Below are 27,958 nucleotides of genomic sequence, written 5' to 3' on the forward strand. Positions count from 1 at the left end.
CCCTTAAAGGGGTTGGGGAAGGAGGGGGGTCTCGACCTCGAACCAGGACCCGAGGGACTGGGGAGGGAGCGACATGGGGAAAAACCACCTCGACCTCAACCGGGTACCCCTAATAGGGGACCGAGGAGGGAGCCATGCCGGGAGTCTCGCTGGAGACCCACTTTTCTTCATCTGTATTTCCGTGAAAAAAAGGAAAAAAAAAACGGAAAGGTGTGCCTCCTTGCGACACTAAGCAAAAACTGGAGAAGGTTGACGCCGTCCAGGGGTGTATACTGCAGAGGAGGAGCCAAAGTTAATCTTTTTCAGATTATGCATAGTGTCGCCTCCTAGTGGACAGCAGCATAACACCCAAGGTTCTGTGTCCCCCAATTAGGCGACAGAGTAAGACAGGTACTCCCCTCCCACCTACCCCCGCAAAAAAAAAAAAAAAAAAAAAAAGGTATAGGGTCCCCCTATAATTAATAACCAGCAAAGGCTAGCCAGATGTGTCGGCACTTGTGTTGCCGGGGCTCATGTGAGGTCACTACATCACGTGAGCCCTGCACCCAATCAGCGCCAGCTTCACAGTTCCCGGCTTCAGAAGTATGGAACAGCCACAGGAAGTGAGAGCTATGGCTGCTCCCTGACTTCCTCTTGATGTTAGATTTGTCTGAAGGCGAGAAAAATGACAAACACAGATTGGGCGCAGTCTTCACATGAGATCTGGGAATGTAAGTGCAGACACGGTGGAGGAGAGTACAGGTGTTTTTATTTTAATGGGGCCAAACAGGAGCAGTGAAAAGGGGTTGTCCGGGTGGTGAACAACCCTTTTAATCAACCCGGGTTCTGCAGTGAGATCAGAGTGTCAGAGTAAAGCAAAGCTGGGTGTGATTACACACAACTTGCATCTTATGGCAGTCAGTGTGGGGGAGGGGCAGTACAGCAGAGGTGAACGCACTGAGGAGAGCTGCAGTGAGATCAGTGAAGAGAACAGACTATAATAATAATAATTAATAAATAATAATAAGTCTCACATGGGAGAAAGCCTGGTCTAAGGTATTGTGAGGGCGTGTTTTTTCCCCCCTGTGTGATGCTGCCTCATTCTGATTGGTCAAACTCATGCAGGGGAAGAAGCCTGCTTACTTTCTCAAAAAAAAAAGTATCTGCGACTGCCTCCTTGGACTTTACACAAATTACGATAAATCAGGTACTTGGTACTCCACATATATAATGCAAATTTTTTTTACCGTAAGGCAAGGAAATCCAAAACAAGAAGTATGTGATGTTTTGGCCCTATATCAAACACTATATAATATAGTGACAGAAAAACGCATACAGGTTTGATATGATTCCATATGTGTAATCACACCGAGAAAAAAAAAATATATATATATACATACAAGACAATGGATACAGAACATTGTATCGTCTAACAATGCTGTGACAGTATCTTCATGATGTTCTGTATGATTTGCTTTATATGTAAATATTTTTTCCTCGGTGTATGACTACACGTACGGAATCACATCATGACTAAATACATTTTTCTGTCTATATATTATAAAGTGTTTAATGAAGGCCTGGGCTATAGGGCCAAAATGTCACATATGTTCTATGTATTTCCTTACAATAGAGAAATTTGCATCATATATGTGGAGAGCCAAGTACAGAATTACCATCATTTATTCAGGTGGAAACCCTTCTTGTGTTTTTAAATTATTTTTCTCCAATAGTGCCGTGCACCTCCTTTCTATAAACACTAATGACAACCTAAAATTTTACAAGAAAATATCTCCGCATCGAGAAAAGAAAATTAAAAAATAGTGTATCTGCAGCCACTATTCCAGGATGTGGCCCAGTTTAACATGCTCAAACTGGTGAAAAGTCCGGTGCCTCCTGTCGGTGGTTAAGTCTGAACCCCCTCCAAAACAGGATTCTGACGTATGCATCGTTGGGGCCATAGACTAATGGTGCCGGCAGAGCGAATGTGCACGACCATTTTCAGGCATGCCTAATGGAGGTGCACATTTGGACGTAGTAGACTACAGCTGGGACCCTTAATTCTGGACAAAGGGCGTCAGGCAAGCTCCAGGACAAACATTCTGGGATAGAAACTGGACCATAAGGCAGATGACTAGTCTGTCCGGGGCAGCCGAGGCGGCTTAGGAGGTTAGACTGGGGAAACCACATTTTCATGTTCTCAAGTGAACAGGTAGAAAACGAGATGATGGCTCAGATAAGCAGCATTTCTATAGACACAAGCTGGGCAGGTGGGACCTACACTTCTCCGGGACACAGGGGTCTGGTCTCGCCCAGTTACCACATTAAAAGCCCCCTTTTTGCTCCACTGGACATTGTGCAGACAACCACAGACGTGTAGAACAGGTCAGAGAAGAAACAAGATGGCACCAGCACCGGGGACTCAATTACCTTATCGCTGGGAGTGATGAGATAAATGGCCTCCAGGCTGGGGATCGGTTCTCTCCTTTTATTCACGTCTTCAACAACTGAAGTTTGCATGGACAGAAAAAAAAAAAAAAAAAATACATATATCATTATCGGTTCTTATTCCCATCACAAGAAGAACGACTTCCATCTCCCTTACTATAAGAGCTGCCAACACATGGGATGGTACGATTCAATCATTCATGGACTTACTGGTGATGCCTTCATCCAATATGTCTGACATTTTACAGCAGGAGGAGAGGATGCGCATGCTGGTGTGATCGACGAGCAGGACCTCGGGAGAAAGAAAACCAGGAGCACAATGAGTAGGCAATAGTGAAGGGCAAATGGAAGAGATTTCCATGTTCCTAGTCCAGGACTCCAGATAGAATAATGGAATTAAACAGATTCTGGAGCAAAGTCATGTTTCTAAGGGAAGGGAGGATGTAATTCACCAGGTAAAAATTGCAAAAATTGTGGAAATACCTGCAATGGAGCACTATGGTAGTTTCTTTCTTAGTGCCTAGATAGAAGGCGGGGGTCCTAATCATATATGGCTGAGACTATGCAGACGGTGCCGGATATATGTGGTCCATGGATCAGGCGACACAATCGGGACTATCCCTCCGCTCGGCTTCTGATCGCCGTCCTCCTGCTCCAATTGACATGGATGACGCCTCCTGCATCATCCACATGGCCGGGGAGAAATCTCCCGACTGCGCAGACAACGACGGCTCGCGCCTGTGCACTTTGCTTTGCCCTAAAACATAATGGAGCATGCAGGAGGACGGCGATCAGAAGCCGGGAGGAGGGATAGACGCCTCAGCAAAAACACCTATCGGACCGGACGGGCAGACTTTCCATAGAGCGCAAGAGTTTAAAGAAAAAGGTTTTTGGGGGCTATAAGGGGGACTCAGAGGGTATACCTCCCATACAGGAGCTGGAAGTGAACTCCTGCACAGGGGCCCAGCGGGGGATTCACCGGTTCCCCGTTGGGCCAGTCTTAGCCTAGAGCCCTAGACATACCTGTGCGCCTGATGACTGACAGGTCAGACTATTGGCAAGGTGGCGCCGCAAGTGTCAGCGGTGCACTCTGCTATACAGAGGCAGCGCAGGAGCACTAAATATGGAAGAATCCGGCCAACCTCACAGCAAAAAACTTGAAGGTGAGCTCTCCTTTTCTAAGAAATTGGCCACCACTGCGTACAATGCAAAGGTTGCCGGTAACCTAGGCAACAAGCAGTAAACCATTTCATTAAAAATCTCTAGGTTGAGAACGGACAGGCTTCTTCATAAGAGCAAAATTACAAAATGCTTGACGCTCCCTAAAGAGGTGGATGCCGTGATCACCGATAAGGATACTTTCTAATATATTATATAACGGGGGGGGGGAATTATACGTTTTACGAGTTAGTATACAAGAGTCTAAATATCGGCAGGGAAATGGTACAATGGGGTGATGTACGGTTTTATACCTTCCATTCTCCATCCTTCTTCACGCTGCCAATCACTCCGGTCAGGATTTCTGCAGGGAACAGAAGAGGGAACGAGTAAGAGCGAGAATATAATAAACCCTCTGCCGTAACATTAATAATAAATGTATTCTATAGGGTGATGGCTTATAACAATACATTACATCTGCGCCGGCGCTCTCGTGCGGTGTTGTGACGCGTGATGCCCGGCGCCCAATCAGTGCTGGCGTCACTGTCTCCGCCTTGAACATGAAGAGGAAGTCAGATCAGTTGCAGCCCGGACTTCCTCTTCTTCTGAGGCCGCCCATTCTCCTGCTCCGCCTCAGTCACTGCCATCTGGCGGAGGAGGGGCCGCCAGGCAATTCCTCCACCAATCAGTGTGCGAGACAGCAGATGAGAGGACGTCATTTCATTGCGTCAGCTGTGCACTGCTGAGTCAGCGCACCGGACACAGGAGCAGAGGTCTGGCGATGGGAGCAAAGAGAGTACGTGATGCTAGGGTATTTTCCCTCCTCGTGTATGGGATGCTTGTACGTATACAGTGGGGGAAATAAGTATTTGATCCCTTGCTGATTTTGTCAGTTTGCCCACTGACACAGACATGAACAGTCTATAATTTTGAGGGTAGGTTAATTTTAACATCAGAAATAGAATATCAAAAATAAAATTCAGAAAATCACATACGTATAAATTATATAAATTTATTTGCATTTGGCAGTGAGAAATATGTATTTGATCCCTCTGGCAACCATTAAGAGTTCTGGCTCCTACAGACCAGTTAGACGCTCCTAATCAACCCGTTACCTGCATTAAAGACAGCTGTCTTATATAGTCACCTTTATAAAAGACTCAATTATTCAGTCAGACTCTAACCTCTACAACATGGGCAAGACCAAAGAGCTTTATAAGGATGTCAGGGACAAGATTATAGACCTGCACAAAGCTGGAATGGGCTACAAAACCATAAGACGCCGGGTGAGAAGGAGACAACTGTTGGTGCAATAGTAAGAAAAAAGGAAGAAATACAAAATGACTGTCAATCAACATCGATCTGAGGCACCATGCAAAATCTCACCTCATGGGGTATCCTTGATCATATGGAAGGTGAGAGATCAGCCTAAAACTACATGGGGGGGGGGGGGGGGGACTTGTTAATGATCTCAAGGCAGCTGGGACCACAGTCACCAAGAAAACCATCGGTAACACATTACGCCGTAAAGGTCTAAAATCCTGCAGCTCCGCAAGGTCCCCCTGCTCAAGAAGGCACAGGTGCAGGCCCGTCTGAAGTTTGCCAATGAACACCTGGATGATTCTGTGAGTGATTGGGACAAGAATCAGCAAGGGATCAAATACTTATTTCCCCCACTGTATGTGGGAGGCTATGTGGGGGCGCTTATGAAATATAAGGGGCTGTGTGTGGGCTGATACGGTATATAGGGGATGTCTGTATATTCATTTATGCTCAACATTAAGTGATATTTTATATTAATTGTAATTAATATTGAGCAGAATTAATTTCAGCCTATAGGTTCGGCCTCCACAACAATCACCATCTCTCACGTGGCCCCTAGGGAAAAAATTAGCTGCCCACCCCCGCTGCAGGGCATTATTAAGAATGCCTGTGTCCGCCCCTGACGTCATGACTTCAGCAATGTGTGAAATGGCATTGGACAATTTTTTCTGATTTGGTGATCCGAGAAATACAAATTTCAGATTGTTTGAATTTGCCGGGACCTGCGAATTTCAGGAAATTAGACTCAAAGTCAATTTGATCATCCCTACTACTTTTCCTTTAAAAAAAAAGCGCTGACATTTTTTGCGTCCTTTAACTATTGCAACGAAAGCAAAAAGCATAAACATAGAAAAAAAACAAACCTGTGCTATTAAAGGATTAAACAAGCCGGGACGCTGCGCACACATCTCTAATGTTGCTGCAAAAATGGAGAACTCCGCCTAATTGCAAAAAACAACAAAAAAAAAAACAACCCAACAATAATTTCCGCTAAATTCTATCAGGAAGATAAAGATTTCAACTGTCGCACAGGCTTAATGACCGTTACTTGTAACCCCAGCGATTTTCACAGTTTTCACACTCCACCCCCCTCATTAAAGGGATGGACTAGAGAGAAACGTAATAAACATAAAAAAAGAAAAAACAAAAGTGAGCAAATGGTAAAGCAGAAAAAAAAGAGGAAGCACAAAGCTGGGACACCGGGCGGGTGTGACTGGTAGGAAATCCTGTGATAGAGGATCGCGGACAGATAAGCACGGACACCCTCAGCTGTAAACAGCGACGACACGAGCGCATTACTGCAGAAAATCTGATTACTACAGCGAGCGGAGACGAAGCGATGTAGCTGCGGCCAGGCGGCTTCTCCCATCACCAGCGGCCTGAACCGCACTGGAGACGGACCGGTTGCGAGGGGCACATCCCATCCACACATTCATTCTTGAGTATCCCTTTTTGGGGGGGTAGGTGGGGTTTACATTTTTTCCCCATCCATCTTGCTCCTCTAATTCATGGCCCAACTGCATGATGGAAAGACTGATGCTTTACATCCTTTTTTTCAAGATGGCCGTCTCTTGTAGTTCCCCTGTAATTCGACCATATTTCGGAGGTCTATTTAGACCTCTACATTCTCTTACCCCCATAGTTATCCCATGGGCGGTCATCAGTAACATAGCGAAGCGTCGTACATTTGGCCACTCGCTCTTCGGGATGCCCATATCACTGACTGTGCCCTTGCTGGGGCAGAATCAATGGGGTTTTCGCATGGCTAAGATGTGACATGGATAGGTGACTGGCAGGAGGTCCAAACTGAGACCTTCACCGATCCAGTATTGGGTAGTACGGCCTTCCCTTGCGGGGTTTTTCCTGCTCAAAGGCTATACAGCACTACACCGGTCCTCACTGCCAGGATCACAGGTGGGTCTTAGCCCCACTCATCAAATGGAGGCATATCCTACCTATACGCCATCACTATCCAAGATGGGAACCCCTCTTTAAGCTTGGACACTTCCTATGACCGCTCAGCTTTGTTACGGGAACTACCGGAGGAGCAGTAGTGAGAAATGCCACCGACGGCAGCCAGGCATGCGGAGTATGGGGCATGATCAGCTGCAGCAGTCCTACATCCGCTTTCTTCCCACATGTGTACAAGGAGCAGACGAGCCGCCTGATTGTATAACCACCTACACAAGAGTCCAGGAACTCGCAGTGTTTACATACAGGAGCCGAGCCTGACGCTATATACACACTGCGGGCCCAAGAGCTGACGCTCTAATGCCTGGGGGGAGATTACCAAACCTGCCGTTTAGAATTAAATCATCCAGAAGCGATCACCTGTAACAGGGAAAGAAATCTGAGAAGAAGCTGGAATGTTCGGAAACATGGACGTCAGAGATAGACGCACTTCCGTGAGTCACTGTGGCTCTGGGCGCATCGCTCCTGTCCGTGTAGTTTAGGATCCAGGGCAACTACCACACATTATCCGAGCAGGATGGCATCACTAGCCGAACCAGGACTTCTCAAACCACAATCCTCGGACTGGCCGTCGGCTCTCCTCACCTGAGCGTGACAGCATGGATTTCTCTGCAGCTGCCATGCTCAGGTGCGGCCAGTCCGAGGATTATGATGCCACGCTCGCGCGAGTAAAACGGCCGTCTGCATGCGCCCTAAGAAATTTCAGTTACACGATAGAGAGGTGTGGAGAAAAGCAAATGGCGTAAACGCCACTATCCTAGATGGCAACACATACGGAGACTGCAATTACATACACTGACCTCAAGATTTAAAGAGAATCTGTCAGTAGGTTTATGCGATTTATCTGAAAGCAGAATGATGTAGGGGCTGAGACCCGGATTCCAGCGATGTATCACTTATTAGTCTGTGTTGTTGAATAAAATCAGTGTTTTATCAGCAGGAGATGATCACTACAGGACTAGGCGTCTGGTGCCTCCTAGTCCAACCCCAACAAAGCTGCCCATCAGTGGTGTGGGCGGGGTTGTGTACAGATCAGCATCAGAGAAAAATGATTGTATCAAAATGACAGCGAGCAGCCCAGTAAGAGATACATCGCTGGAATCAGGGACTCGGACCCTACGTCAATATAAGATCCATGTGAGAACCCCTTCATTGTGCACAAATCATAAAAATGAGGGGAAAAAACAAAAACAAAACTGGTATCTCCATAATCATAATTGTCATTTATATGGCATGGAGAACAACATAGGGTTCTGTGCACAGAACCTGCAGTTTCCCGAGCAGGAGATTCTGCGCTCCCCCCCCCCCCCCCAGGAAGAGCCTCTTGTGTCACCTTACCAAGTGTTTCTTCGACACTTTGGCAGCAGCAGCTTTTTTTTCGGAACGTTTTCATCCTATATAAAGCTAATAACGGCACCAATTTGCCTTGCAAAATGCAGGAGTTCACAGGCCTATAGCAGAATGCCATATTTATGACTCCATGAATGCAATTACGCAAAACCTCCGAAAACGATGCACTCCTATAAAGTAATAAAGGTGACGAGTCCTCTGTAACGTATCGGTGGATACAGACTCTACAGAGTGAAGAGCGCTAGAAATACTCTTCATAAAAGTATTTACGACCCATAAAATTAACCATAAAACACCAGCCGGGCTCCCGGCATCATCGCCCACACATGAGCACTCCGTACGCAATATATAACTGGGGGGGGCCAAAAAATTATCATAGATCTGGGGGCCAAAAAATTATCCCAGGTCTCAAGAATCCACATCTGTAGACACCATCAGATCAAGCAGGGAAAATAATCTCTGGCAAAGCGCAGAGTTAACAAAGAATTACATTTTACTTGCCATGAAAATGCAAATTAGCCTTTGTCTATACCATGAGGCATACACAACGGATCTACATAAGCGACTTCCCCTCCGACACCTGCCCTAAAATAAGAAGACACCTTCATCAGGATTCACCCCATGTCAGACATGGATGCTAGGGTGACTGGGATTCCTAACCATAATGTTAGGTCTATGGCCACATAAAAAAATATATATATATTACAGGCCATGGCATAGACCCCAGTGGTGTTCAACCAATAGTAAGAAACTTTCACCGTCCACAAATATGTCACAACGCCACCCAGATCCTGATCAATCAGGCCAGACAGCAGTTGGCATAAAGTCAGGGAGTATAATATTGCTATTGCAGTACTTGTATACCACTGCGTCATTAACAGGAAAGTCCTATTCAGGGCTAAAAATTATCTTTTCCTTATTAATACCAGAAATTTTCCAAACATATATTATATACCCAATTTAAAATGTGCAAAGCGGGCGCTAAGGGGCGGTGGAAATGGACATGCGGCTGATGGTGCCCGCAGAGGCCATGGTCCAGGTGAAACTGTGCCAACTGGGGGAGCACAACAGTCAACACAAGCCCTAGCTCCTGTCCCACTTTGCAGGGGTGAAAGGGACACCACTCTTGAAGCCAGAACAGTGTGAAAAGATTGCCGGTTTGACGGCAGATAATGCGTCTAGCATGCTTCCCAGCACCACCCTGTCTTCCACACAATCCAGTCTCATTAGCCAAGAGTCTTGACCGCATTATACTCACCCTGATCCTCACTCCTCCCACCATGACAAGTCCCAGGAGACAAATGATCCCACACTCAGAGGAGCTCTTTACATTTCCATTTATTGATTCTGGCCTCTCGTCCTGCATGTTTCAAGAAGGACATGAGGACCTTGTGTGTAGTGATAGCCAAATATTTGACAAGCCACGGTCAGAAAAAAATAATGATGGTGGGCAACGGTAATTAGGGTCTCAAGAGGTAGATGATGAGACACAGTGGCCAACAAGCGATGTTGTTAAGTCAACAATTCTGGAGGTGCAAAGTGCGGAAGTGGAAAATGAGGTGTTGGATGATGAATGCCTTCCCACCCAAAAAAGGTTATACAGTTCATGGTTTTTCTTGTCCTCCTCCACCACATCAACAGGGTCATCAGGTGGCCCTCACTCAAAATTGCCTGGGCATAGTAACTAAATGCCGTCCCGCTCTCTCCCTCCACAGCCCCACTCTCCACACACCATCCTGCCGTCTCCCTCTGAAGCCCTGCTCTCCACCCGCCCCTATCTCCAATGGCCATCACTCCAATTTTCCCTCAGCAGCCCTGCTATCCAATGGCCGTCACCCCAATTTTCCCTCCGCAGCCCAGCTCTCCACCTGCATCCTGCTCTCTCCCTCCGCAGCCCAGCTCTCCACCTGCATCCTGCGCTCTCCCTCCGCAGCCCAGCTCTCCACTCGCCGTCCCGCTCTCTCCCTCCGCAGCCCAGCTCTCCACTCGCCGTCCCGCTCTCTCCCTCCGCAGCCCAGCTCTCTCCCACCGCAGCCCAGCTCTCTCCCACCGCAGCCCAGCTCTCTCCCTCCGCAGCCCAGCTCTCTCCCTCCGCAGCCCAGCTCACCACCCGCATCCTGCTCTCTCGCTCCGCAGCCAAGCTCTCCAGCCGCGTCCCGCTCTCTCCCTCCACAGCCCGTCTTCACTGGCCATCCCACTCTCTTCCTCAGCAGCCCAGCTCTCCATCCGTGTCCCGCTCTCTCCCTTAACAGCCCCGCTCTCCACCCGCCATCACACCTCTCTTTCCGCAGCCCCGCTCTCCACCCACAGTCCCACGCTCTCCCTCTGCAGCCCAACTTTCCATGAACCATCCTCTCTCTCTCTACCTCTATCCCTCCGCAGCCCCACTCTCCATCTGTGTCCCGCTCTCTCCCTCGCAACTCCGCTCTCCACCCGCGTACAGCACATTCCCTCTGCAACCCCGCTCTCCAGCTGCCAGTGGGCGAGGCTATGTATAGATACAGGGTGTATCGGAGACCCTCTTCCTTCTAACCTTTGGCAGCTCTTGCACTTAGTGAAAGATGTGACCTCATGAAAACTCATGTCCACTGTGCATTAGATTTGTATTTATTTTCCAGTGAATGGGGTGGGGGACCATCCTGCTTTAAGTGCAGAAATGTCTGCTGCACATACCCTTAAAGTGGTATTCTCACTTTAGACATTGATGGCATAGCCACAGAATCTGCCATCACCTACATTCTAGAGAAAGTATGGGAATGCGGAGCGGTCACCTCTCCCATCAGATCCGGTTTATTATTCCCCATGAAGTGACAATTCTGCTTCATTTCTCAGCAATTGTGCCCGCTATCTGCACTGACCTCATACTGACAAGTCCGAAGCTGGTGGATGATGGGGAAGGGGTCCAAGAGCAGAAATCCCCCATTGATTAGTAAAGTGATGGAAAGAAGGAGCAGAGTGCTGTGTCCCTTCTCTTTAGCTCCACTCCTAGGGCGCACATATGGTCACATAGAAGTGTTTGCCCCAATTCATCATACAGTTTATAGCAGGAATTCTGGTGTAAAATTGTTTGAAATGTGACCTTTTTTTGCACAACTCAAAACTGTGCAAAAACTTTGAGACCTTTGGCATTTTCTCAAGCCAATCCGGACTGGCAAATCGCGCCAGCCAAATTCATCAATCAGAATTGACAGCATAAAAGTGGTGCAAATTACTCCAGAAATACAGTTGTGGCCAAAAGTATTGACACCCCTGCAATTCTGTCAGATAATACTCAGTTTCTTCCTGAAAATGATTGCAAACACAAATTCTTTGGTATTATTATCTTCATTTAATTTGTCTTAAATGAAAAAACACAAAAAGAATTGTCCTAAAGCCGAATTGGATATAATTCCACATCAAACATAAAAAAAGAGGGAGGACAAAAGTATTGGCACTGTCCGAAAAATCATGTGATGCTTCTCTAATTTGTGTAATTAACAGCACCTGTAACTTACCTGTGGCACCTAACAGGTGTTGGCAACAACTAAATCACACTTGCAGCCAGTTGACATGGATTAAAGTTGACTCAACCTCTGTCCTGTGTCCTTGTGTGTACCACATTGAGCATGGAGAAAAGAAAGAAGACCAAAGAACTGTCTGAGGACTTGAGAAACCAAATTGTGAGGAAGCATGAGCAATCTCAAGGCTACAAGTCCATCTCCAAAGACCTGAATGTTCCTGTGTCTACCGTGCGCAGTGTCATCAAGAAGTTTAAAGCCCATGGCACTGTGGCTAACCTCCCTAGATGTGGACGGAAAAGAAAAATTGACAAGAGATTTCAACGCAAGATTGTGCGGATGTTGGATAAAGAACCTCGACTAACATCCAAACAAGTTCAAGCTGCCCTGCAGTCCGAGGGTACAACAGTGTCAACCCGTACTATCCGTCGGCATCTGAATGAAATGGGACTGTATGGTAGGAGACCCAGGAAGACCCCACTTCTTACCCCGAGACATAAAAAAGCCAGGCTGGAGTTTGCCAAAGCTTACCTGAAAAAGCCTAAAACGTTTTGGAAGAATGTTCTCTGGTCAGATGAGACAAAAGTAGAGCTTTTTGGGCAAAGGCATCAACATAGAGTTTACAGGAGAAAAAAAAAGAGGCATTCAAAGAAAAGTACACGGTCCCTACAGTCAAACATGGCGGAGGTTCCCTGATGTTTTGGGGTTGCTTTGCTGCCTCTGGCACTGGACTGCTTGACCGTGTGCATGGCATTATGAAGTCAGAAGACTACCAACAAATTTTGCAGCATAATGTAGGGCCCAATGTGAGAAAGCTGGGTCTCCCTCAGAGGTCATGGGTCTTCCAGCAGGACAATGACCCAAAACACACTTCAAAATCACTAGAAAATGGTTTGAGAGAAAGCACTGGAGACTTCTAAGGTGGCCAGCAATGAGTCCAGACCTGAATCCCATAGAACACCTGTGGAGAGATCTAAAAATGGCAGTTTGGAGAAGGCACCCTTCAAATATCAGGGACCTGGAGCAGTTTGCCAAAGAAGAATGGTCTAAAATTCCAGCAGAGCATTGTAAGAAACTCATTGATGGTTACCGGAAGCGGTTGGTCGCAGTTCTTTTGGCTAAAGGTTGTGCAACCAAGTATTAGGCTGAGGGTGCCAATACTTTTGTCTGGCCTATTTTTGGAGTTTTGTGTGAAATGATCAATGTTTTGCTTTTTGCTTCTTGCTTCATTCTCTTTTGTGTTTTTTCATTTAAGACAAATTAAATGAAGATAATAATACCAAAGAATTAGTGTTTGCAATCATTTTCAGGAAGAAACTGAGTATTATCTGACAGAATTGCAGGGGTGTCAATACTTTTGGCTACAACTGTATATGCCAGTCCCTGGCTGGAGTAAGACTTTTGGCGGTGGCACACGGCAGCTGAAGGATGCACCTCTTCATGTCAGCGCATATATCAGCTGCCGTGTGCCACCGCCAACCGCAAGGACTGAAAAGCTGAATCAGTTCCTCTGGGTCCTCACCGTCACAGGAGAGTGCAGAGAACAGAGGGGGCACGGCACTCACAGTGATCGTGGGGGTCTCAGCACCTGGGACTCTCGCTGATGGAACCGCTGATGTCGATCTATGAGGTGGTGAAATAAAATGCACATTTGTGGATCTCTGACTTCAACTGCACGAGATTTAACAGCTGGGATCTGACATTCCACGAAGCCGTTATCCTGAAAGTCATTTCCACTGTAGTCCCAAAATAGCGAGGAACACCCCTCCCATAGGACAGGGGACGTCATGCCGATCACTGAGGGTCAGACTACAGAGACCTCAATATATCCAGAAGACAGCGTTCTGTACAGCCAGGTCTTAGGAGAGGGGGTGAGCTGCCCCAATCATTGTCTACGGCACACACAGGGGGCGCTGCAGTCGGCAGTCCCATAGGCAATGAATGGAAAAGAGGCCGAGCATCAGCATCTCCGCTGCATCCAACATGGTGCTACGGAGCTCAGGGGGTCTCCATAATCAGACCACAAGTGATCAGTGTGAGATCCTCTGTAGAAGACAGTGCTGCTGAGCCCAGGACTCAGGGGGTCCCTAGGATCAGACCACCAGTGATCAGGGCGAGATCCCCTGTAGAAGACGGTGCTGCACAGCCCAGGACTCAGGGGGTCCCCAGGATCAGACCACCAGTGATCAGGGCGAGATCCCCTGTAGAAGACGGTGCTGCACAGCCCAGGACTCAGGGGGTCCCCAGGATCAGACCACCAGTGATTAGGGCGAGATCCCCTGTAGAAGACGGTGCTGCACAGCCCAGGACTCAGGGGGTCTCCAGGATCAGACCACCAGCGATCAGGGCAAGATCCCCTGTACAAGAGGGTGCTGCTGAGCCCAGGACTCAGGGGGCCCCTAGGATCAGACCACCAGTGATCAGGGCGAGATCCCCTGTACAAGAGGGTGCTGCTGAGCCCAGGACTCAGGGGGCCCCTAGGATCAGACCACCAGTGATCAGGGCGAGATCCCTTGTAGAAGACGGTGCTGCACAGCCCAGGACTCAGGGGGTCCCCAGGATCAGACCACCAAAGATTAGGGCGAGATCCCCTGTAGAAGACGGTGCTGCACAGCCCAGGACTCAGGGGGTCCCCAGGATCAGACCACCAAAGATTAGGGCGAGATCCCCTGTAGAAGACGGTGCTGCACAGCCCAGGACTCAGGGGGTCCCCAGGATCAGACCACCAGAGATTAGGGCGAGATCCCCTGTAGAAGACGGTGCTGCACAGCCCAGGACTCAGGGGGTCCCCGGGATCAGACCACCAGAGAGGTATCTGTGGGATGCCTCTTTATTAGATGCTTTCCTTACAGTAATAATCAGCTTACTGACTGTTTCCACCACTAAGCAGCAGAGCTGTGAGCGCAGCTGTGGAGCCCAGGGCACAGCAGAGTGTGGGGGTCTCACACTGACACTGAAGGAACAGGCAGCCCCGACTCTGAGCTGTCCCAGGAGCCCAGCTGATGACGTAATAGGGGGGGCATGCCTCAATGACGTCACCGCTCTGCCCGCTCACTAATCACTGAGTCCGCGGCGTCACAGCCGCATCACCGTCACTTACTCTCTCCGACCACCGCTTTCAGCCCGGCCGGCGCCATCACTTCTCCACTGCCCACCACCGTCACCACCAGACTCCGCTGCCCCGAAACTTTTCGTGGACTTCCGCGTTGTGACGTCACGGTCACTCGTGACATCACGGGAGGAGCAGGAAGTCCGTTACTAAGGGGCGGCTCCGGGTTGTCAGAAGCAGCGGTGACGTGATTTACTTATCACTGATTGGACGATAGCGTCGTGTAGGCGGTGCCTATTTATTTGTGGGAGTGGTTAGAAGCGATAGTTGGGCGGGGCTTATCGGTCATTGGTTGCTATGGGCGTGGTCTCTAGGGAAGAAGAGAAGTGATGGGGACGATTTGAGCAGATGACTGCGCTCCCTTCTCCCCAGAGCCATAACTTCTTTATTTTTCCATCAGTATGGCCATGTGAGGGCTTATTTTTTGCAGACGAGTTGTACTTTTGAGCGACACCATTGGTTTTACCATGTCGTGTACTCGAAAACGGGAGAAAAATTCCAAGTGCTGGGAAATTGCAAAAAAAGAAAAGTAATCCCACACTGGTTTTTAGCTTGGCTCTTTTGCTAGGTTCCCTAAATGCTATAACTGCCCTGCCATTATGATTCTCCAGGTCATTACGAGTTCATAGACACCAAACACGTCTAGGTTCTCTCTTATCTAAGTGGTGAAAAAAATCCAAAGTTTGTAAAAAAAAAAAATTGCGCCATTTTCCGAGCCCCGCAGCGTCTCCATTTTTCATGCTCTGGGGTCGGGTGAGGGCTTATTTCTTCCGTGCCGGGCTGACGTTTTTCATGATACCATTTTGGTGCAGACACGTTCTTTTGATCGCCCGTTATTGCATTTTTATGCAATGTCGCAGCGACCAAAAAAGCGGAATGCTGGCGTTTTGATTTTTTTTCTCGCTACGCCGTTTAGATCGGGTTAATCCTTTTTTTTTATTGATAGATCGGGCGATACCTAATATGTGTAGGATTTGTTTAATTGTTTTATTGCGAATGGGGTGAAAGGGGTGATTTAAACTTTTATTTTTTTAATATTTTTAAAACTTTTTTTCTTTTTTACCTTTTGGCATGCTTCAATAGTCTCCATGGGAGGTTAGAAGCTGCCATAACCCGATCGGCTCTGCTACATAGACGCAATGATCAGATCGTCTGTATGCAGCAGAAATGCTCACTTGCTATGAGCGCCAACCGCTGGGCAGCACTCATAGCAATCCAGCAGTGACAACCATAGAGGTCTGCAGGAGACCTGTGGTTGTCATACCAACCCATCAATGACCCACAATCACCGGACAGGAGGCACGGATAGGTGGGATTTCTGGCACAATAACCAGAAGCGCAAGTTAAATGCCGCTGTCAGAGATCGACAGCGGCATTTAACAGGTTAACAACCGTAGGTGGATCGCGATTCCACCCGCGGCTGTTAGAGGCACGTGTCAGTTCAAAACAGCTGATGTGCCAGAAAGATGAGGGCTCAGCGCCGGAGCCTTCATCAAAGGGAGGGAGTCTGACATCAGCATACTATTACGCCTAACGTTGGAAAGGGGTTAAAGTGTTTACCAGTTCTGTTAAAGGGGGTGTCTAAGGGGGCACAAGTCTCTCTGTGTGACTGCAGACTTGTGAATCTTCACAGTGCTCTGTCTGGATTCTCCAATACCGGGAGTAGGAGGTCATGTGACCACAAGTACAACATTCAGCTATTGTGAATGGTGGATCCTGTGTTATCTACTGTATATAGAGGTGCTATCAGTCATTGTACAGGAGGAGGAGGTGAGCTGTGACATCAACTATTGTGAATGGTGGATCCTGTGTTATCTACTTTATAGAGAGGTGTTTTCAGTCATTGTACAGGAGGAGGAGGTGAGCTGTGACATCACCTATTGTGAATGGTGGATCCTGTGTTATCTACTGTATATAGAGGTGTTATCAGTCATTGTACAGGAGGAGGAGGTGAGCTGTGACATCAACTATTGTGAATGGTGGATCCTGTGTTATCTACTTTATATAGAGGTGTTTTCAGTCATTGTACAGGAGGAGGTGAGCTGTGACATCACCTATTGTGAATGGTGGATCCTGTGTTATCTACTGTATATAGAGGTGTTATCAGTCATTGTATAGGAGGAGGTGAGCTGTGACATCAACTATTGTGAGTGATGGATCCTGTGGTATCTACTGTATATAGAGGTGTTTTCAGTCATTGTACAGGAGGAGGTGAGCTGTGACATCACCTATTGTGAATGGTGGATCCTGTGTTATCTACTGTATATAGAGGTGCTATCAGTCATTGTACAGGAGGAGGAGGTGAGCTGTGACATCACCTATTGTGAATGGTGGATCCTGTGTTATCTACTGTATATAGAGGTGAATCAGTCAATGTACAGGAGGAGGAGGTGAGCTGTGACATCAACTATTGTGAGTGATGGCTCCTGTGGTATCTACTGTATATAGAGGTGTTTTCAGTCATTATACAGGAGGAGATGAGCTGTGACATCACCTATTGTGAATGGTGGGATCCTGTGTTATCTACTGTATATAGAGGTGCTATCAGTCATTGTACAGGAGGAGGAGGTGAGCTGTGACATCACCTATTGTGAATGGTGGATCCTGTGTTATCTACTGTATATAGAGGTGCTATCAGTCATTGTACAGGAGGAGGTGAGCTGTGACATCACCTATTGTGAATGGTGGATCCTGTGTTATCTACTGTATATAGAGATGTTATCAGTCATTGTACAGGAGGAGGAGGTGAGCTGTGACATCACCTATTGTGAATGGTGGATCCTGTTATCTACTGTATATAGAGGTGCTATCAGTCATTGTACAGGAGGAGGAGGTGAGCTGTGACATCACCTATTGTGAAATATGGATCCTGTGTTACCTACTGTATAGAGCAGTGTTATTAGTCATTGTACAGGAGCGGGATGTGAGCTCTGAGATCGTCTATTGTGATCTTGTGTTATCTGCTGTGTAGAGAGGTGTTCTCAGTCATTCAGAGGTGGACATATCACTGGTGCATTGGGGGCCCACCTTTATCTCCAAAGCAATTTGTATATAATAATAATATCAGGCCTAGTGGCCAGTGTGAAAACTGCAGGATATCTCAATCTTTAAAGGAGCCCTCCTCCTCCCATCAAATGTTGCATCCTCTTAATATATTGCAGGCATATTATATAGCACTGTGTACTTACAATTGCTCATTTTGCCCTTTTACCCAGTTAACTTCTCTTTTCTGTGCTGTGGGTAGAAACAGGAAGTCTCTTGTCCCTGCATTTATTCCTCTCTTCATCTCCTGACCCAGCAGCTCCCTCCTCCCCATGCCAGGGACTTTTGCAGTGACATGACTCTTACAGAGAAAATTGACCTCCTGTTTCCACATAGAGCTTAAAGGTGTTGTCCGACCTAAAATGCTAAGTCTGCAGTCACTCTGTGTGACTGCAGACCTATGAATCCCCCCAGTGCACGCACGATGAGCTGCGAGGATGCACCGGTTTCTGCGCCGGGACCAGCAGGTACGTATGCGTTATATATACTCCTGGCCAGAACCTGAGTAGCGGGCGCAGCCTCGCATTCCGTACCCTTGTATTGAGCGAGTCTGCGCCCACTGATCAGGTCCTTGCCAGGAACATGTATTACATATTCAGTGCCACTGTTCCTGGCACTTTAACCCCCTAAATGCTGCAACTGAAAGCGATTGCAGAATTTAGACAGCAGGCAGAGGGAAGAAGCTTCCTCTGCCCTTGGATCGTCGCCCCCGCAACATCACCGCGAGAGCCTGATCATTGCTATGGTGACCCAAGGTCCTCATGGATAAATTTTTTTTTTTTTTTTTTTAAAAAGTCCATGTTTGGTATCGTTGCATCCGGAACAACCCAACCTATAATACTGTTCCACACGTTAACCCCTTTAGTTAACCCCGTAAAACAAAAAAAAAGGCAAAAAGCAATGCTTTATCATCATACCACCGAACAAAAAGTGGAATAAAACGTGATGAAAAAGATGAATGTAAATTAGTATGGCATCGCTGAAAACGTCATCTTGTCCCGCAAAAAAACGAGCCACCATAGAGCATCATCAGGGAAAAAATAAAAGTTACAGCTCTCAGAATAAAGCAATGCAAAAATAATTATTTTTTCTATAAAAGTTTTAATTAGGTAAAAGAGCCAAAACAATAAAAAAAACTATGTAAATGTGGTATCGCTGTAATCATACTGACCCAAAGAATAAAGCTGTCTTATCAATTTTACCACGTGTCAAAATTGAAAAAAAAAAAAAATTCTTGAATTGCTGGTAATGTTCATTCTGCCTCCAAAAAAAAAAATCGGAATAGAAAGCGATAAAAAAAGTCACATGAAAATGGTACCAATAAAAACGCCAGCTCGTCCCTCAAAAAACAAGCCCTCACATGACTCTGTGGGCCGAAATATAGAAAAATTACAGCTCTCAAAATGTGGTGGTGCAAAAACTACTTTTCGCAATAAAAAGTGTCTTTTAGTGTGTGACAGCTGCCAAACATAAAAACCCAATATAAATCTGGTATCACTGTAATTGCACCGACCTGAAGAATAAAGTCGCCAAATCACTTATACCGCACAAGGAACAGCGTAAAAATGAAATAAAACCAATTCTTCACTTGCTGTTGATTTTTTCATTCTGTCTCCCAAAGATCGCTGTAAGGCTCAGCGCACATTTATCCTGCGCTCTGCGCTTACACCGGGGTTTCCGTGTAAATCTCTGAAATACATGATTCAGACAGAACCCACGGCAGAATATTCCCTATAATGAGGCACTGTGGATGCCATAGGACCTGTGATCCTGGTTTGTCCATCTTTTAGGATTGTATAAAAGTGCTGTTGGCCACAGTTTTGTGCACTTTTGAAAGAAAGGAAACCGCTGAAAAGAGTCCAGAGCAGCTCTGCTATCTCACTATAGTGAATGGATCCCTTCGAGGTTTCATCTGATTCACATCACTCAGAGATTTAGATGGAAACTCCAAAGTAAGTGCTCAGTGTAGAGCGCCGGATAAATGTGATCCCAAACATTATGTAAAATGTTCCCAGTAAAAGTTTCAACTCAGTCCACAAAAAAAAGCAAGTCCTCACTCAGGTCGGTCATCTGCTAATGGAAATATAGGGGGCTTCCACTTTAGGCTACGTTCACATGTAGCGGAACTCTAGCGGAAATTACCGCGAGAATTCCGGATTCCATTCCGTGGGAAAATCGCATTTTAAATTCCCGCGATTTTCCCGCGGAAAAACTAGCGTTTTGCAAGCGTAATTCGCTTGCAGAATGCTAGCGTTTTCCAAGCGATCTGTAGCATCGCTTGGAGAACTGACTGACAGGTTGGTCACACTCATCAAACATAGTGTTTGACGAGTGTGATCAACTTTTTACTATTGAGGCTGCCTATGTGGCATCAATAGTAAAAGATAGGATGTAAAAAATATTGTTATTCTTACCTTCCGGCGTCTCGCGCAGCCTTCCCGCCTCTCTCCACGCTCCCGGTCCCAGTAACCCTTGGCGAGAATGACAGCAATGACGTCCGTTCTCGCGGGATCGTGAAGTCTCACGGTCATTCGTGCGATGTCATCGCGAATGACCGTGAGACGTCGCGATCCCGCCAGAACGCACGTCATCGCGGTCATTCTCGCAAAGGATTACTGGGACTGGGAGCGTGGAGAGAGGCGGGAAGGCTGCGCGAGACGCCGGAAGGTAAGAATAACAATATTTTTTATTTTAAATTCTATTTTTTACAGGGGTATGGTGCCCAGAGCCCGAAGGACAGTCTCCTCTCCTCTGGACCGTGGGTACCATCTGCAAATGTTCTGCTTACTTTTCACATGGTGTGCACAGCCACATGTGGAAAGTAAGAACAATGCATTCCTACGTGGGCAGAATCGCCGCGATTCCGCTAAATTAATGAGCATGCTGCGTTTTTTTACTGCGAAGCGATTCCGCCGTGGTAAAAACCGCAGCATTAGCACAGCTTTGCGGAATCCCATAGGAATGCATGGGGTGCTTATTTTTCGTGTTTTTGCGGCAAAATCGCATGTTTAAAACCGCCGCGAAAAAACCACGACGTGTGAACTCAGCCTTAGGCTAGTTTCACACTAGCGTTTTGGAGCGCAGCGACGGCCTGCGCACGGCCGCTGCTAAGCCCCGCCCCCTGCCGCTCCCCGCCGGTAGCTCCGCCCACCGGCGCATGACGCTGCATGCGCCCTGCATCCCCTATCTTTATCACAGGGGGCGCAGGCCGTGCGCAGTATGCGTTTGGCGGCGCATGCGCCTTTTTGACGGTGCGCCGACGCAACCAAAATGCAGCAGGTTGCGTTTGGCGCAGGTCGGCGCACCGTCAAAAGGACGCATGCGCCGCCAAACGCATACTGCGCACGGCCTGCGCCCCCTGTGATAAAGATAGGGGACGCAGGGCGCAAGCAGCGTCATGCGCCGGTGGGCGGAGCTACCGGCGGGGGCGCGGCCGTGCGCAGGCCGTCGCTGCGCTCCAAAACGCTAGTGTGAAACTAGCCTTACTGGTAGTACAAATTCTCTGAAAAAGTGCTATGGCTCCTCACCCGCCAAAAGAAATTCAGTGCTCCTAAATCCAAATGCCCCCTTCCCTTCTGAGCCCCAGTGTATCTAAACCACATTTGGCATTTCTGTAGTGATGAGAACCCACCTAATTTACAAGTGCGTGTCTCCAGAAGCATGAGCTGGGCATAATGTACTGGTCACTACAGCGTACTGGTCACTACAATGGCAGTTTGCAATTTTAACTCAGCAACATCTACTGCTGGTTTCTGGAAAACACCTATGGAGTCAAAAATCATCACTACACCTGTAGATAAATTGCTGAACGGGTGTAATTTCCAGACTAAATATTTGTGGGAAAAATATTTTTTTTTCATTTTCATAGATCAGGGTTTTAAAATTCTGTGAAACACCTGTGGGTACAGGGTGCTCACCACACATAAATTCCTTGAGGGGTCTACTTGTGGGGAGGGGGGGGTTTCCACTGTTTAGGTACATCAGGGGCTCTCCATACGCGACATGACACCTGCAGGATATTCCATGAAAGTCTGCGTTCCAAAACGTTACTCCTTCCTTTCTGAGCCCTGCTGTGGACCCAAACAGTAGTTTTCCCACACATATGGATGATCTGCGTACTCAGGAGAAATTGTAAAACAAATTTAGGGGCCCATTTTTTTCCTGTTACTCTTGCAAAAAAGAAAAAAAAAAAAACAATTTGGGTCTCAAGTAAAATTTTTGTGAAAAAAAAAAAAAAGTTAAGTGTTCGTTTTTTTTTTTTCCTTCAACGCTCCATTAATTCCTGTGAAGCGCCTGAAGGGTTAACAAAACTTCTGGAATGTGGTTTTGAACACCTTGAGGGGTGCAGTTTTTAGAATGGTGTCACTATCATGAAGTACAAAAAGTCACGAAAAACAAAAAGAAAAAAAAAAAAAAAAAACGATCTCAGAAACAGTGGGATGCATTGAAGCGTTCCATAGTTATTACCGCAAAGTGACGCTGGCCAGAATTGAAAAATTTGGCTTGGTCAGGAAGATGAAAACACGCTGGGGGTTAAAAGGATAGAAGTTTTGAGAGGCATGCTTCTATGAATGGGAAAAAGAAAGTTTTTAAATTAAAAAAATAAAAAAAAGGATTTAAATAAGAAATAATTTTCTAGTTGCACATTCCCTGTCAACCAAAGATCAGTTTGCATTTTTTATTTGGATGAGAAAAATGGTGCCTGCTTTGGGGGCCAGTCTATAATGTAACTGAGCAATCCGGACAGTAAAGGAGACCCCGTCCCCCCAGTACGTAGAAAACATGTCTTTATTGTCCATCATGCAGTCACACACACGGGGCCAGAGCGCTCAGCCGGGAGGACCGCGGGAGGCGCTCGCTCTAGTCTTGCATGTAGAGATTCTCTTTCTTCAGCCTTATCGCCTCCTTCATTTCCTGCAGCTGTCGCTTCTGTGGGACGAAAAACGGATGGGGGGATTAAAGGGGGCTTCCCGAAACTAGAAAAACACGTCTGCTTTCTTTTAGAAACAGCGCCACCCCTGATTGCTGGTTGTGGCTAGTATTGAAACTCTAATTTTTTATTTTTTTTTTTAAAGGGAATACCAACAATACCAAGTGCAGACTATGGTGGCGCTGTTTCTGAAAGAAAGCAGCCATTTTTTCTAATACTGGAAAATTCCTTTAGTGCACAAAAGGCGCCCATGATAATAAAGGGCATTTTAAGAATGCGCCAGGAGTCTACTTTCAGAAAAAAAGGGAATATGGGGTATAAATTACTCTAAATTATTGTTGTTTTTTTTTTTTAACCAGACGGCCTCCGTGCCTCTTCTTTTGGTTAGCCGACCTGGTGCAAAATCATCATTGCCGCGTGACGAGCAGGGGCCGGCTAATGAAAAGGAGCGCCGCGGATGTCAGCGGTTTAGAGGCAGCTCTTAGGGCTAGATCAGTCAGACCGGGTGCTGGAAAGAAAACTGTAACAACTGGATCATCGCTCCCATAGACTGTGAAAGGAGATCTGGTCACACATGAGGCATCATTACTAATGAGTTGTGCACGTGCTGGGATAAGGTGTTATCTGAGCATGCTCGGGTGCTAACCGAGCGTCTTCGATTTGCTCTAACACCATGTTCGAGTCCCTGCGGCTCCATATCTCGCGGGTGTTCAACAGCCGCAACACCTGCAGGGATTTTCCGTTTGTTAGACAATCCCTGAATGTGTTGTGGCTGTCGAACATCCGCGAGATATGGAGCCGCGGGGACTCGAACATATTTTTCCAGCACACCAAAGACGCTCGGTTAGCACCCGAGCATGCTCAGATAACACCTTATCCCAGCGTGTTCACTCATCAGTAATCACTACTTCATTCCCAAACTCCTCTGGACGGGTAGTAAATGATATTCATGGGATAACCAGGCACATTTTTATGTTCTTTTTCCCCCCATGTGGTTTTTAAAGGTCTCTACATTTTTTTTCCTTCATTCATATATTTAAATAATTTTTGCCTATCTTTTCTCCCATTTTAATATTATTTTTTTTGCCAATACTTAGGGGAAAATAAAGAAAAAAAATAAATGTATTTGCCTTGTATTGTCCTAAAAATAAAAATAAATAAATAATGGGAAAAACAGACATTTTAATAACGATCATTTTGTATATTTTTGTTCTCATCCCGGTGAGGAAAGAAACAGTGATTCAGACTGACAGCGACATTTTTTTTTTTCTTTTGCTTTTAATTACTATACTTTTTTTTTTTTTTTTTTTTTTTAAATTCACTTCACACTTTGTGCCCCCAATAAATCATAAAAGACTTAAGGGTAGGGAATTTCACGCCATTATTGGTGTAGAGGGAGGATGAGCCGTTAGCGCTTCCTAAGCTGTACACGTGGCGCTCAGTCAACGCCGTGTATACAGAACGCAGGCAGGCGGAGCTGGTAATGAGCCGTCTCTGCCTTCTCTATGGAGAGGCCTTCTGTCACAATCTCCATGCAGCTGCGGACATTTCCAGCGTCCCCCTTATACCTGCACTTTTTTTTTTTTTTTTTACCTCTTCATCTTTTTCCGGGGGATAAATCTCTCTCTAAAAAAAGAAAAAAAAGAAACGAAAAAATGATAAATAAAAATGTGAAATTAAACCCATTCATAGAATATCACATGGTAGTGAGCAGTACGGCCCTGCAGTAGCGCTTACGTCACATACATATAAAGAAGACGGTATGTCCTGTCATATGTGCGAAAATAGAAAAACTATAGGAGTCAAATGCGCATTTCATAACTGGTGATGAGCGAACGTGCTGGGATAAGGTGTTATCTGAGCATGCTCGAGTGCTGGCGAGTGACTTTGGCGTGCTCGAATACTATGTTCGAGTCCCCGCGGCTGCATGTCTCACGGCTGTTTGACAGCCTCAACACATGTAGGCATTGCATAACAGGAAATCCCCGCATGTGTTGCGCCTGTCGAACAGCCGTGAGACATGCAGCCGCGGGGACTCGAACATAGTATTCGAGCACGCCAAAGTCACTCGCCAGCACTTGAGCATGGTCAGATAACACCTTATCCCAGCACATCTGCATCCTCATGGCCCCCTGACTGCAGATTTAAGAAAACTGGATCTATTTCCATCCGGCAGTGACGATAGCTGGCCGACACGTGACGGTCATGCCGGGTCGTTGGAACTTCCATCAATCCCATGAACGGGCTTTGAAGTGTCACGGGGGAATGGCGGGTGGCCCACAGAAGCGCAGCACAGCTTTATTCATTGTGTATGGGACTGTCAGAGATAGCTGAGCACAGCACTATGTCCGGGAGTCCCATACACAAGGAATGGAGCGGTGACACATATACATCTCTCCAAACGTTAGGGGACCCAATAGTGGGACCACTAGCGATCATCAGGTTGTGGCCGTTTTTTTTTTTTTCCATGCTGAAGCAAGTGATTGGCTGCAGCAGTCACCAGAAGAGGAAGCAAGGGGAGCCAGAGCAATGCTGCAGACAAGCAGATCCCCAGTTGTCGCCTCGGACCTGAACTCTGTGCTTTTCATGAGAGCAGCGACATGGACACTGCCAGGATCCATCCCGCTTCACAGCAAAAATATTGTAAGCACTGCGCTCCTTGCCTAGGAAACCAGCCACTTCAGCTATACTGCAGAGGTGGCTGGTAACCTAGGCAACTAGCAGTAAATAAAAAAGAAAATCACCCCTTTCTTTAGAACAAATAGCACTTTTAATAAGTAGTAAGTAGGTTGCTATACGCCTTTATAATGCGGAGACAAGGCCTAGCCATGTGAGATGGAGATCGGTGTCCTCGCTCTCCCAGCACTCACCTTACGCTTCACTATATACTCTTCAAAGTATTCCGGCTGATTGGAGATCCAGAACATGGTGACAGGAAAGGTCAGGTAGAGCGCCATCTGCAGGGGAAGGCAGCACAGTGTACGTGTCATGCACAGGATAGAAATGCAGTGTGCGCACGGGGCGATAGTCACATGGCAACCATTACCCAGAGACGACAACGGAGGAGATCCGGGATCAGGCGACAGAGACGGCTTTACACTATACGTGACGCCTGCCTGGCATCGTGCCCTGTATAGATCTACCCACCTGGCCAGCTACCTCTTCACCTGACACTACAACTCCCAGCATGCACCATTCACTGTCCCTGAGCCGGTGACACTACAACTCCCAGCATGCACCATTCACTGTCCCTGAGCCGGTGACACTACAACTCCCAGCATGCACCATTCACTGTCCCTGAGCCAATGACACTACAACTCCCAGCATGCACCATTCACTGTCCCTGAGCCAATGACACTACAACTCCCAGCATGCACCATTCACTGTCCCTGAGCAAATGACACTACAACTCCCAGCATGACTAAGAATAGGTGCCTCTCGAGCAGTGGTGACACTACATCTCCCAGCATGCACCATTCACTGTCCCTGAGCCGGTGACACTACAACTCCCAGCATGCACCATTCACTGTCCCTGAGCCGGTGACACTACAACTCCCAGCATGCACCATTCACTGTCCCTGAGCCGGTGACACTACAACTCCCAGCATGCACCATTCACTGTCCCTGAGCCGGTGACACTACAACTCCCAGCATGCATCATTCACTGTCCCTGAGCCGGTGACACTACAACTCCCAGCATGCACTATTCACTGTCCCTGAGCCGGTGACACTACAACTCCCAGCATGCACCATTCACTGTCCCTGAGCCGGTGACACTACAACTCCCAGCATGACTAAGAATAGGTGCCTCTCTCGAGCAGTGGTGACACTACATCTCCCAGCATGCACTATTCACTGTCCCTGAGCCGGTGACACTACAACTCCCAGCATGCACCATTCACTGTCCCTGAGCCGGTGACACTACAACTCCCAGCATGCACTATTCACTGTCCCTGAGCCGGTGACACTACAACTCCCAGCATGCACCATTCACTGTCCCTGAGCCGGTGACACTACAACTCCCAGCATGCACTATTCACTGTCCCTGAGCCGGTGACACTACAACTCCCAGCATGCACCATTCACTGTCCCTGAGCCGGTGACACTACAACTCCCAGCATGCACCATTCACTGTCCCTGAGCCGGTGACACTACAACTCCCAGCATGCACCATTCACTGTCCCTGAGCCGGTGACACTACAACTCCCAGCATGACTAAGAATAGGTGCCTCTCGAGCAGTGGTGACACTACATCTCCCCGCACGCACGGGAAAGAGCCTGCAGCAATTCACCTTTTTGGACACTACAACTCCCAGCATGCCCCACTACAACAGCAGCATGACATGTCCTTCATAATAAGCCGCCACTAGCGGCGGCTGCGCCGCACGGACACCGCTCATTATACAGCGCGCGGGGAATTTACCCTGAAGATCTCCAGTCTGATCCCCATCTTGTACACAGGACGCCGACCACGCCTCCTACTGGCTGTCGCGCTTGTCAATCAGTGCAATAATCTAGATCACGTGAGGACGTGCGCGCACGCCGCTGCAAGCAAAAAACAGGAAGGCGCGCTCCCGAGCACAACGCCATAATAACTACTAGTAGTCAGTCACAGCGCTGGGAGCGGGCAGTGCGCGCACGTGTGTTCTGTGCCATAGTGCGGGATGCCGCTGGTGACTGACCCCAGTGACTTACATTAGGGTCCATTGGTGCCTGCGATTATAATGGAAAGATTTCCCATCAGATATGATCGATATTAGATGGAACCGTAGATTCAAATGTGAACACGGCCTTACACATTTACTAAAAAGTAATCACTCCCCTTTATTGGAGTTATCCAGGGAGGGCAGTGGGTTAATATTGGTTGCAGACCCCAATCACTACCACCTTGAAGATCCCGATTGAAAACATTTATGTGCATGTCACACACGAGAGGGGTGGGGTCTCCCAAACCATGCTAAGCAAGGAAAAAACGGATTGAAAACATATGTGACATGCACAAATGTGAACAAGTCGGGCGGACAGTGCTCACACTGGGACTTCTCCGTGAAGGGTTACCGTAACGAGGTGGAGCAGCTTGGCATACATTTTTTGCAAAAAACATTGACTAAATACCCTGTAATTGTTATCCAGCACTTGCTGATTATTGTC

The 27,958-nt window shown here is 47.3% G+C and overlaps 2 protein-coding genes across 2 annotated transcripts in view; both read right to left on the reverse strand.

Moving 5' to 3' along the window:
* Window positions 1–15,010, reverse strand: part of STXBP2 (syntaxin binding protein 2) — a 68,713-nt gene extending 53,703 nt beyond the window's left edge. The window contains exons 1-4 of the mRNA XM_073588795.1: window positions 14,827–15,010; window positions 3,900–3,949; window positions 2,638–2,719; window positions 2,410–2,486 (exon numbers count right to left, since the gene is read on the reverse strand). Coding sequence (XP_073444896.1) covers window positions 2,410–2,486; window positions 2,638–2,719; window positions 3,900–3,949; window positions 14,827–14,959 — 342 coding nt within the window. The 5' untranslated portion in view covers window positions 14,960–15,010. The remainder of the gene's footprint in view (window positions 1–2,409; window positions 2,487–2,637; window positions 2,720–3,899; window positions 3,950–14,826) is intronic.
* A 7,531-nt stretch (window positions 15,011–22,541) lies between these two features.
* Window positions 22,542–27,385, reverse strand: PET100 (PET100 cytochrome c oxidase chaperone). The gene is made up of 4 exons (XM_073588796.1): window positions 27,231–27,385; window positions 25,678–25,764; window positions 24,401–24,433; window positions 22,542–22,806 (listed from the first exon to the last, which is right to left on the reverse strand). The coding sequence occupies exons 1-4, from the start codon at window positions 27,255–27,257 to the stop codon at window positions 22,738–22,740; spliced, it is 216 nt and encodes a 71-aa protein (XP_073444897.1). The 5' UTR covers window positions 27,258–27,385; the 3' UTR covers window positions 22,542–22,737.
* Window positions 27,386–27,958: the final 573 nt, after the last annotated feature.

This window comes from Dendrobates tinctorius, unplaced genomic scaffold (genome assembly GCF_039654945.1).
Source record: "Dendrobates tinctorius isolate UK_male_01 unplaced genomic scaffold, ASM3965494v1 ptg000104l, whole genome shotgun sequence".
NCBI lineage: Eukaryota > Metazoa > Chordata > Amphibia > Anura > Dendrobatidae > Dendrobates > Dendrobates tinctorius.

What these genes read in the sequence shown, in the direction of transcription:
- PET100 (XM_073588796.1), bottom strand. Translation starts at nt 27,257, where the DNA reads ATGGGGATCAGACTGGAGATCTTCAGG. An exon ending in TCAGACTGGAGATCTTCAGG is followed by an intron (nt 25,765 to 27,230) that starts GTAAATTCCCCG and finishes CTTCCCCTGCAG; the next exon opens with ATGGCGCTCTACCTGACCTT. An exon ending in AGTATATAGTGAAGCGTAAG is followed by an intron (nt 24,434 to 25,677) that starts GTGAGTGCTGGG and finishes TTCTTTTTTTAG; the next exon opens with AGAGAGATTTATCCCCCGGA.